Below are 11,730 nucleotides of genomic sequence, written 5' to 3'. Positions count from 1 at the left end.
TGCAATGAAAAATAGAGGGTTCCATTAAAAAAATTCAAGTTGATCTTCCCCTGATCTTGGCGACGCCACTCAATGTCAAATGGATATCACAGTTAAATACATCTTTTTAATCCTTACAACTTTTGTCTAAAGCATTTTGTTTTAAAATGCATTCTATATTCGATTGTATCCAGACTTTTGGTCCACCCTGTACACGGGACGCGTGTGTTAAAGTGTTTCAAACTTATACAAGGTCCTTTATGGTGCGTCACAAAATTGCCATAGCTATCCAGCGAATTCGTGGAGAATCTTTTTCTAGTCGAAGCTCGCGTTGTATTCTATATATATAAATAAACGAATGTAAACTCTCTATTACACAATTATCTGTACTGTACATAATAAACGTTACAACATTAAAGGAAATGCTCTAAAGCTTCGATTAATCTCTATTATACGAATCATGATGACACAATTCTTAAATGGCTGCACGAGGAAAACTTACGCGGTGTCTAACATAAATATACGATGCGATTTCGACGGAATTGAAATATCAATCACAAGACTGTCTCTCAACATAGTCGGCACATTGTACATATGTACAATCACTCACGGTCTGTTGCTCGATGCAAATCGATGTAATGATACTTAAGTCCATGAAAACACTTTCGAGACAGACACGAATTAGAATCCATCTAAATGAACGAGCAGGGCAACGATCACTGTGGCTCCGGCTTCTTTGGTGGCCCATTTGCTGGATTCGCAGTGCAAATCGGTGCTGTCCTTGTCGCCGGGACTAATCGTATACGAGCCTGGTCTTACCAGTAATTGGAACGCAGTTGATACGTTCAATTTTTTATTGGATTGCATATCGATATACCTAGGTACAAGATTGACAGGATTAAATTATATTTTTAATTTATGATATAAAAAAGAACGCACATCTCTTACATAAACAAGCTACTTACGGATATTTTCTAGTAAATTCGTCGGACGCAGCGCATTTGATACTGGGCGAGAACGATACCTGCAAGTTCTGATCTTCACTTTTTATACCCGCTGTCAGGTTGCTTACGTCTAATTGCTCTTTGGTCATAAGCTCTCCTCTATCTAGGATCAATCTATACATGTGTCACGTTTAAATTAATGTGAAAAATAATATATAATATACAAGGTAGACCATTTTAATCAATACACGCGAATATCTCAGAAACACTGCATTAAATCGAAAAATGTTTCAGATATAAGTTGTATGGCTTGAAGGGGGACATGAGGTGGTACCATTGGTTTGATCTTGAATGGTTGTCAAGGTCAGGGCAAGGTTATCTTCGATTTTTTAAATGAAACTTCCTATTTTTTATTACATATTCTTCTAGCTTATCTCGAGGACTTTCTAAAACACTATAATAAAGTATTTTTCTATTGAGTGCTTTCCGAGTTATGAGGCTTGAAGTCATTTCTGAATTTTACATAAACCGTAAAATGTCTTGTAAAATATTCATTTTTCGATTATCTTACCTTAATACTTTTATGTATAAAATAATGGGAGTAATCAATTGATGTAAAGAAAACATACAATTGCTTTTATGAAAAAATATAGAATTGTTAATTGCAAATTACATATTTTTTCTTTGAAACAACTATGTGTTTTCTTTACACCAATTGATTCCTCTCATTATTTTGTACATAAAAGTATTAAGGTAAGATAATTGAAAAATGAATATCTTGATCTAGATATTTTACGGTTTATGTAAAATTAAGATATTATTTTTACATTTAAGATTATTATTTTAAGCCTCATAACTCGAAAAGTACTCAATGAAAAAATACTTTATTATAGTGTTTTGGAAAGCTCTTGAGGCAAGCTACAAAACTATGTAAAAGTATATAGAGTGTCCCGTTTAAAAAGTTGGAGGTGACCTTCACGTGACCTTCAGATAACTCTTCGAGGTAAAATTAATGGCACCATCTTATGTCCCCCTTCAAGCCATACAACTTATATATGAAACATTTTTCCATTTAATGCAGTGTTTTTGAGATATTCGCATGTATTGATTAAAACACCCTGTGTATATAATCGAAAAAAGTCAAAATTATATTCATATTACCTTATCGCATCTAGTCGTATGCCGTAGAACGCAACGTGCCACTTGTCTGTCGTACTCTGTGGGATCTGATTGGCGTTAATGCTTTGCTTCAACGGGAACCTAGCCCAGCCAACCGGTATCGCGAACTCTGCTGGTGGTTCACCCTTCTTGCAGATCGTGTTATCACCGTCCACCTTGTAACACGCGCTACAGTAGCACAATATCTCATCGGTGGAGAAAAATTCATCCGGCAAAACAAGCGACTTTTTTAGCTGCATACACGCCTTCAGATAGTCGCACTTCCTCGAGGATGCAACGACAGTAGAGCCAAGTGGAGTGGACGGTAACGACGGCATCAGCGGTATCGAGGCGTCTCGCGTTTGATGAATCATCGGGTTCTGGCTCGGAAGTATATTCCCGTTGAAGATCGAGTTGTCGCGGATCAACGCAATATTGTCTCGACTTGCGTAGGAGCGCGGTTCGTGAAAGCCCGAACAAACGTTGTTGGGAAGATCCGACAGATTGTTCTGCTGCGTGCTACTATTGACAACCTGACTATTGGACGCTATGCTCTCATTAATCGCATTATTGGCATTCGTCGCCGTGATCGCCGCGTTCAGGCTACTCATGTTACTGGCACTCGCGACCATACCTTTCTGTATATTAATATTAGTCGCGTTGTTTATTTCAACATTTGTACACTCGTTTCTGATACTCAAGACGCTTACAAGAGCGCGATTCCCCGCCGAGTCGAGATTAGACTCGTTCGAGTTGTTTTCAGGCTGATTGTTCAATGGCGTTTGCTGCCCCGCATTATCGAGATACACCCTATTCTTGGCGCTCCGGGCATCATTACTCAACTCCGAACACGAGTCCGAATTATTACTGTCGGCGCTCGATACAGTTTTATTTACTACGCTATTGTTCGCCAGATTCGCGCTGTCGAAAGACGAATATTCAGCTTCGAGGTTGCCGTCCCTGGTACTCGAGCCGCATTGACTTGGTACGCTCGGGGACGTCGAAGACGGCGAGAGATCCGAAGAGGTAGTCGCCATCGCATTTTCTTTCTCGTGACGTTCTAGATCTGCTTTCTCGCGCGAATTCTCTACATCTTCCGCCTCCACGTTTGTGCACTCGATAGGAGCCACGAGTGCATTGTCGATAGCGACGTTCGTGTAGGTAGACTCCTCGTTGACGCCTGCGAGGGACACTTGCTCGCACTGACCGTACAGATCGATCACGGCGAAGACGTAGGGCGGCAGATCGGTAGCGGCCACCCCCTGATCAATGCCGTTGATGAATAAATGCAATCGATTGTCTTCATCGATCAGTAGACCTACGACAGAGTTACACTGAAGATTTTCCAAACCGGCGCCGTACTTTGTTTTTACCCTCATGCCGTTGTGAAATATCCAATCGCTGCAAATGATCCAAGAGTGTCTCTTGAAACCGAGCGCCGTCAACGGGAAGCTCGTCTGCTTTTCCGGCGATATGCAGGAAACGCCGCAGAGAATATTCGACACCCAACGTTCGTTCAGCTTCTCTATCTTGACTTGGAACGGCTTGCCTTTTATTAACGGCCGGCTGGACATCACTACACCCTGATTATAACTGGCTACTCGTTTGGCGATCGTCTTGGTCTCCAGCTGTATATTCCTGCCGTGATTCTCGTGGAACTCGTAGCTCCAATCCCCGTCACCGACAGTCACGTTGGCGATAGCGGGTTGAGTTGGGGTAAGCGTCGCCTCGTTCATTAATTTTCCCTCGGACACGTCGATGGAGGTGTCCATTCCCGCGTCATTTCTCGGTGGCATCGGGTCCAGCAAAAGTTCCAACGAATCTTGCAGCCTCAGACTGGCGTTGGGAGATATCACGGGATTTTGCTGCTTGCTGCTGGTGATGTTCACGGCCACGGTGCTGCCAAATAGCTCGATCACTGCATACACCATCTCCGGTACGTCAGACGCCGCCACGCCCACATCCTCGCCATTCATGTAGAACTTAAGGTTACCCTCAGGTGTACGTTTCACGCCGATTTTATCGTGTACCCGTAACCAATCCAGACTCGTGCAGTAATTCGAGGTGAGCGCGAAACCCATGTGCCTCACCTCGTTACCGGTTAGATACCAAGCATCACTAGGTATGGACGTCATTCCAGGCACAAGGTTCATCGATGTCAACCAGTTCCCTGTCTCGTTACTCAAGACACCCACTCTTAGACAACCGCTCCACTCACGCGCTACTTCTTGAATCGCGATTTCGAACAATTCATTATTTTCCAGCGGCGCGTCGCTCAACAGCACGGCGTTATTGTACTCTCTGCATCTGGTCGCCACGGTTCTATCGCTATTCAGTTGTATATTCAGCCCGACCGATTCGTGAAACTTGTGCAAAATCTCTGTCTGCGCCTGAGGTTGGATCACCGAAGTCGGTTGTTGACTGATACTGTTTTCAGAGGGTAAATATTGTTGTGTCAACGGATCTCTGCGCTCAGGCAATACAATCGTTACCTGAAACAAATCAGTTGGAATCAGTTGCGAAAAAATGTATGATTATTGTCATTACCAAGCGAACATTATTCATGTTATACCTGTGCGCATTGTCCATATAGATCTATTACTGGATAAACGTTCACTGGTAATCCCGTACAAGCGGAACCTTGATCTACTCCATCCAAAAAATAATGTAAGGAAGAGTCCGAGCACCGCATCATTCCGATTCGATTGCCTTCCACTAATTTATCTAAATCGCAAGAGTAATTATTGCGCAACGTAACTCCGTCGCGCATCACCGTCGATCCTGAGAGCATCCACGTGTCGTGATCGATATCCGTCATTGTAGATGGGAATTCCAATTCATCGGGCCTTATCACAGTAACACCTATAGTTTTGTGTCGTCGAGAAATTATATCGATAATTTTTATTATGTTTGATATACAGGGTGGACCAAAAGTCTGGATACAGTCGAATATCTCGTATAGAATGCATCTTAGAACAAAATGCTTTAGACAAAAGTTGTAAGGATTAAAAAGATGTATTTAATTGTGATATCCATTTGACATTGAGTGGCGTCGCCAAGATCAGGGCAAGGTCATCTTGAATTTTTTAAACGGACCCCCCTATTTTTCGTTGCATATTCTTGCAGCTTATCTCGACGGCTTTCCAAAACACTATAATAAATTATTTTTCCTTCAAGTATTTTTTGAGTTATAAGACTTGAAATCATTTCTTAATTTTACATAAATCGTAAACTATCTTGTAAAATATTAATTTTTCGATTATTTTATCTTAATACTTTTATGTACAAAATAATGAGAGGAATCAATTGGTGTAAAGAAAACACATAGTTACTTTTAAGAAAAAATATTTAATTGTTAATTGCAAATTACATATTTTTTCTTCGAAATAACTATGTGTTTTCTTTACACCAATTGATTCCTCTCATTATTTTCTATATAAAAGTATTAAGGTAAGATAATCAAAAAATGAATATTTTACGGTTTATGTAAAATTAAGAAATGATTTCAAGCCTTATAACTCAAAAAGTGCTTGAGGGAAAAATATTTTATTCTAGTGTTTTAGAAAGCTCTCAAGATAAGCTATAAGAATATGCAATGAAAAATAGGGGGTTCCATTTAAAAAATTCAAGTTGACCTTGCCCTGACCTTGGCGACGCCACTCAATGTCAAATGGATATTACAGTTAAATACATATTTTTAATCCTTACAACTTTTGTCTAAAGTATTTTGTTCTAAAATGCATTCTATACGAGATATTCGACTGTATCCAGACTTTTGGTCCACCCTGTATGGTTAGGACAGCAATTACCTGCTTCTATAGCACCAGACCATCTAGCAACCATTTTATCTATCGTCACTTCGAACATTTCACCATCGCGTAACGCGCGATTCGCAATTACAATAGCTTCGTTGAATTCACCCAGAGCTCGCGGTCTGGACGCTGTTAAACCATTATTCGTGATCCTCGCATTTTTACCATGTACATGATGAAACCTTAGATCGCTGTCAACAGATTTGCACAATCATCATCTACGTTCGACGATATAATATCAATAAATCTATAAATCTGTATCTCCAATTCTGGTGGATAATCGCACCTGTACAACGTCGTATTGCTAAAACTGGAATTGTTCGTGGTGGGACTGTAAAAGTCTACATTATCAACTATGGTAGCTTGGGCGGCCTGCCCGTAAAGATCAATCACTCCGTAGACTCTGTCGGGCACATTCATCGCGGCCACACCCTGGTCTGCGCCATTCACGTAAAAGTGTAGCGTCGAATTATCCTTTCTCATCACGCCCACGCGATCACCGATCTGCAGACGGTCCAGATTTTGACCATATTGATCTATCATCGTGGTGCCGTTATGCATCACGCCGTTGCCTGTCATCATCCATGTGCCGGATCTGCAAGCGATATGAGCCACCTTCGAGCAATAACATAAGCGGGTAAACAATTTACCGCGCCCTTCGTAGTTCCTCATGCTTTCGCTTAAAACCGATGCGCACGACCTTACCTACCTAACATTTGTCATGGTAAAAGGAAATTCCAACTCTGTTGGGGAATGCGTGGTAACTCCTATCTCGATAGAACCGGCCCATTTCGTGACGATTTTATCTAATCTGACTTCAAATAATTCATTAGGTTTCAATGGTCTCGAAGTTAATACCACTCCGTTATTGAAATCATCTATGGCACTGAAAAAGATTTATATCTATCGTTAGGAAGAGATTATATGTGATTTTAGAATTTATAAATTTATATACAGAATGTTTCATTTTAATTTCGCCAGGCAAATATTTCGGAAAATAATGAAAAATCGAAAAAATGTTTCAGACAAAAGTTGTATGGTTTCTAGGAGGACATAAGATGGTGCCATTAGTTTGACCTTGAAGAGTCACACCTTGAAGATTACGTGAAGGTCATTTTGAATTTCTTAAATGGAACCCTATATATTTTTGCATATTTTTGTAGTTTTTCTCGAGATCTTTCCAAAACACTATAAATAAACATTTTTTCATCAAGTACTTTTCGAGTTATGAGGCTTGAAATCATTTCTTAATTTTTTACATAAACCATAAAATATCTTGTAAAATATTCATTTTTCGATTATTTTACCTTAATACTGTAATGTACAAAATAATGAGAGGAATCAATTGGTAAAGAAAACACATAATTGTTTCGAAGAAAAAAATATGTAATTTGCAATTAATAATTCCATATTTTTTCTTAAAAACAACTGTGTTTTCTTTACACCAATTGATTTCTCTCATTATTTTGTACATAAAAATATTAAAATAAGATAATCGAAAAATGAATATTTTACAAGATATTTTATGATTGATGTAAAATGAAGAACTGGTTTCAAGTCTCATTCGAAAAGTACTTGATGAAAAAATGTTTATTTATAGTGTTTTAGAAAGATCTCGAGAAAAGCTACAAAAACATGCAAAAATATATAGGGTGTTCCATTTAAGAAATTCAAAATGATCTTTACGTAACCTTCATGTGACTCTTTAAGGTCAAACTAATGGCACTATCTTATGTCCCCCTAGAAACCATACAACTTTTCTCTGAAACATTTTTTCGATTTTTCGTTATTTTCCGAAATATTTGCCTGGGGAAATTAAAATGAAACACCCTGCATATTGGATGACTAAATAAATCTGCATAAATATATCTTTTAATTTACTTAGGTCTATGTGCTGTACGTCCGTTATTGATTACATCGGCATGTGTGCCACAACAAGGATGAAACATTAGTCTGTCGGGTAATTCCTCTTCTCCAACTTCTGCAGAATTCATTATATTTTAAATATCTACGTTAACAGCATTTTCTATTTCTATAGAAACTTGAAGAACTTGAGATGCGCATATTATTACCTTCACTTTCCAGACCCTGTAGCTGCAATGTGTTTCTCCTTGTAACTAGATTTTGCTCTTCCCTTTCGTCACGATCGACAATGGTTACTTTTACGGTCATTCCATAAAGATCTATTACACCCCATACACCTGTTGGTATTTTAGCAGCGATACCTTGGTCCAGACCATTTATTAAATAATGAAGGTCTCCATTACTCTGCCTAATCATTCCCACACGGTCTCCTTCCTAAAAAATGATGCACAATAAATTTGATGCAAGAGGGAAAAAATAAAATAAGAGGTCCAAGATTATAAATCTAGTCTTATCTTACTCTCAATTCATCCAAATTGAACTCTCCGTATTCCCGTTGTGTGCCTTTGCCGTTCGTTAAAATACCACAGCCAGACATCATAGTCGTGCCAGAACGCATATTGGTCATTGTTGCTGGAAATTCTAGCGCTGTAGGACTATGAGTTGTAACACCAACTTCTATGCTTCCTGACCATTTGTAAACTAGCCTATCTATTCGTATCTACAAATTTTGTAAATTATAAAGTAAATAAAAAATAATAAAATAATTCTGATATAAAATAATTGCAAAAATTGCAAGAAAAAAATCAAAAGTTACATGCTGTTGCAATTTACATAAATGCTCCTGTATAATTTTACATGTATCTCTAGATACTTACTTCGAATAGTTCATTATCTCGTAACGGCCTATGTGTCATCACGACACCATTATTAAATTCATCGAGCGGTCTCCGCCTCTCGGCAGTCCTGGCATTATTGGACAGCTTTACCAGCGTTCCGACTCTTTCGTGAAACTTCAATCTGTCTTCCCTTATTGCGGCAGGAGTGGGATTTTTCGGTAAATTAACATTTACATTGACATTTAAATTAACATTTAAGTTAGCGACTAGATTTGTTGTCGAGGAACTAGAGGTTTCCCCCATAACATAATCGTTATTAATCTCAACTTCATCTTTCGGCATATTAGATAAAGTGACAAGTCTGGGATGAGTTATATTGACTTGTACACAATCGCCATACATATCTACAACAGCAAAAATATGCTCCGGAATGTTGCTCACAGCAACGCCTTGCGAAACACCATTGACGTAAAATACCAGCTCGTGCTAGAATTGCAAACAGAAAACTATCATTAATTACTCTCCGCGATATAAATAATGATAAATCAGACTAGCGAATTATAAATTACATTAGATGTTCGCATCACTCCTACAGTATTTCCCTCCTCCAGATCATTAAGATCCGTTCCATACACATCGACAATTCGATCTCCATCGTGAACTATGCCACAACCAGTCATAATCCAAGATCCATGGCGAAGATTTATGGCACAGGATGGAATTTCCAATGTCTCCGGATCGCATTCTGTCACTCCAATTTCTATACTGCCACTCCATGATATCATCTGTACAATTTTCAAAATGAGTATATACAATATCAGTTTGTACAAGATCAATAAATAGGTAAATATATATCAATAAATAGATAAATAATATATAATAAATAATAAATAAATAATAAATAATATATAATAAATAGGTAAATAATAATAGGAAATAAACAAATGCGTAAAATGCACAATTATCAACATTTTCATAAAATACACATCGCTATCTGCCTTCGAATAAATCAACCGAAACATTTCAATCGAGCACTCGATGAGAAAAATAACACACGTGTACCAGACCCTACGTCGCACAATTATTCCCACGATAAGATTACCGCAGAGATGATGCACTGTTGTGTTTTACAGGGACCCACACATGGACGTCTCGGGAAAAATATGACGCGCGCGCGCGCGTGTATACCTTCTTGTCGATGGTGACTTCGAACAGCTCGTCATCCTGGAGCGGCTCGGCGCTGAACACCAGACCATAATTGTACTCGGAGAAATTGCGCGTGGCGGTGCAATTGTTGTTGCTGAGGGTGACACGGTGGCCGCATCGCCGGTGGAACATGTCGGACCCCAAGCCTCGCCTCACCTCACCGTGTCAGTCGCGTCGCGCCGTCGTGGACCCCGCAGTCGGCCGACGAACGTATCAGCGCGCGCGCGCGAGCGCGCGCGCGCACCGCGTCGTCGCGACGCATCGTCGCTGCCTTGCCCTTCTCGCCCTCCAGGCGCTCCGTCCATCGCTCGACTCGGTGGTTAAATTCCTGCGGTCGATCTAAATACGAACGAATAGTGGAGAATTGCGTGTAAAGGAGCGAGGGGATGTCGGGATGATTTGATTGGCGAACTAAACTAAATGCGACAGGAGAGAGGGAAAGAGAAAATAAATATACAGGGTGTCACTTAATTGGCGCCCACTATATATATATATAGCGATGTTCCTCGTGGAAAACTGAGTCGAAAAATTCTGAACTATTTTTTTCTATAATGAAAAAAATTTGAAACCATTTTTTTTTAACCATTTTTTTCTTCTATAATGCGAAAAATTTTATTTTACATTAATTCCCGCGGTCGATCTAAATACGAACGAATAGGGAAGAATTGCGTGTAAAGGAGCGAGGCCGGGAGTCGAGATGGTTTGATTGGCGAACTAAACTAAATGCGATAGGAGAGAGGTAAAGAAAAAAGAAATATACAGGGTGTCACTTAATTGGCGCTCACTATTTATACAGCGATATTTCTCATGGAAAATTGAGTCGAAAAGTCCTGAACCACTTTTTTCTATAATGAAAAAAATTTGAAACCATTTTTTTCTTCTATAATGCGAAAAATTTTATTTTGCATTAATTCCTGCGGTCGATCTAAATACGAACGAATAGAGGAGAATTGCGTGTATAGGAGCAAGGCCGAGAGTCGGGATGGTTTGATTGGCGAACTAAACTAAATGCGACAGCAGAGAGGGAAAGAGAAAAGAAATATACAGGGTGTCACTTAATTGGCGCCCACTATTTATATATAGCAATATTCCTCATGGAAAACTGAGTTGAAAAGTCCTGAATCATTTTTTTCTATAATGAAAAAAATTTGAAACCATTTTTTTGAAACCATTTTTTTTTTAAATCATTTTTTTCTTCTATAATGCGAAAAACTTTATTTTATATTAAAACTCATTTCTTTCGTTAAAAGCGTTTTCTTAAGGAAAATTTCATCGAGGAGGCTAAAGGTCGGTGCTTATTGGCGCAACTTTGCTCAATAATTACCGCTTTATTAAGCATTTAAGAAAAAAATGGTTCAGGACTTTGACTCAGTTTTCCATGAGGAATATCGCTATATAAATAGTGGACGCCAATGAAATGACACCCTGTATATATAAATTGTAATGCGTTCATATTAATACATAACTGTTTAACTCTTTTTTTTATTATTTATTTCCCTTCCTATATGCGAAATGTCGACCGAAAGATAAAAGCAATCTGGATAAGAAAGCTGTCTAATTGTTTATATAAAACATACTATCTTAAATTGAATCAATGAAAATTTTTATTAATTAAAAATGTAACACAATGTATCATTTAAGTAAGCATTGTGTCTTTTTATAACATTTTTTGCAAATTATTTATATAGAACAATAAATGTGTTTTTAAAATCTGCAAATAATTTTTTAGAAGATATAGTTAAAATGTTTTAAATATATTTTTTTCTAAGTGCAAATCGAAATTATCAATGAGTTAATGTACGTTAATTACAACAATATTTTGTAGTTGAAAAACAAAAGAATATATATATATATATATATATATATATATATATATATCTAAACATTTATACAGATGACATTGATTGTTTAATTGTAATATATGAATAA

The 11,730-nt window shown here is 38.3% G+C and overlaps 1 protein-coding gene across 1 annotated transcript; it reads right to left on the bottom strand.

Annotated features, from left to right (window-relative positions):
• Window positions 1-349: 349 nt before the first annotated feature.
• Window positions 350-9,933, bottom strand: LOC105249530 (neuralized-like protein 4). Its single transcript, XM_011255070.3, has 13 exons — window positions 9,784-9,933; window positions 9,165-9,380; window positions 8,635-9,081; window positions 8,277-8,477; window positions 7,966-8,191; window positions 7,775-7,874; window positions 6,603-6,779; window positions 6,180-6,488; window positions 5,891-6,084; window positions 4,654-4,943; window positions 2,085-4,573; window positions 945-1,097; window positions 350-856 (listed from the first exon to the last, which is right to left on the bottom strand). Exons 1-13 carry the CDS (start codon window positions 9,931-9,933, stop codon window positions 661-663), a joined length of 5,148 nt encoding a protein of 1,715 aa, XP_011253372.1. The 3' UTR covers window positions 350-660.
• Window positions 9,934-11,730: the final 1,797 nt, after the last annotated feature.

The sequence above is a fragment of the Camponotus floridanus genome, unplaced genomic scaffold (assembly GCF_003227725.1).
Source record: "Camponotus floridanus strain SB8 unplaced genomic scaffold, Cflo_v7.5 scaffold35, whole genome shotgun sequence".
Taxonomy (NCBI): Eukaryota; Metazoa; Arthropoda; class Insecta; order Hymenoptera; family Formicidae; genus Camponotus; species Camponotus floridanus.
This window is presented reverse-complemented; position numbering and strand designations above follow the sequence as displayed.

Excerpts from the sequence above, each read along its gene's own strand:
- LOC105249530 (XM_011255070.3), bottom strand. The coding sequence starts at position 9,933 with ATGTTCCACCGGCGATGCGGCCACCGTGTCACCCTCAGCAACAACAAT. Across the intron at positions 8,478-8,634 it reads GAGATAATGAACTATTCGAA|ATACGAATAGATAGGCTAGT; the intron begins GTAAGTATCTAG and ends CAAAATTTGTAG. Across the intron at positions 8,192-8,276 it reads TCAATTTGGATGAATTGAGA|GAAGGAGACCGTGTGGGAAT; the intron begins GTAAGATAAGAC and ends ATCATTTTTTAG.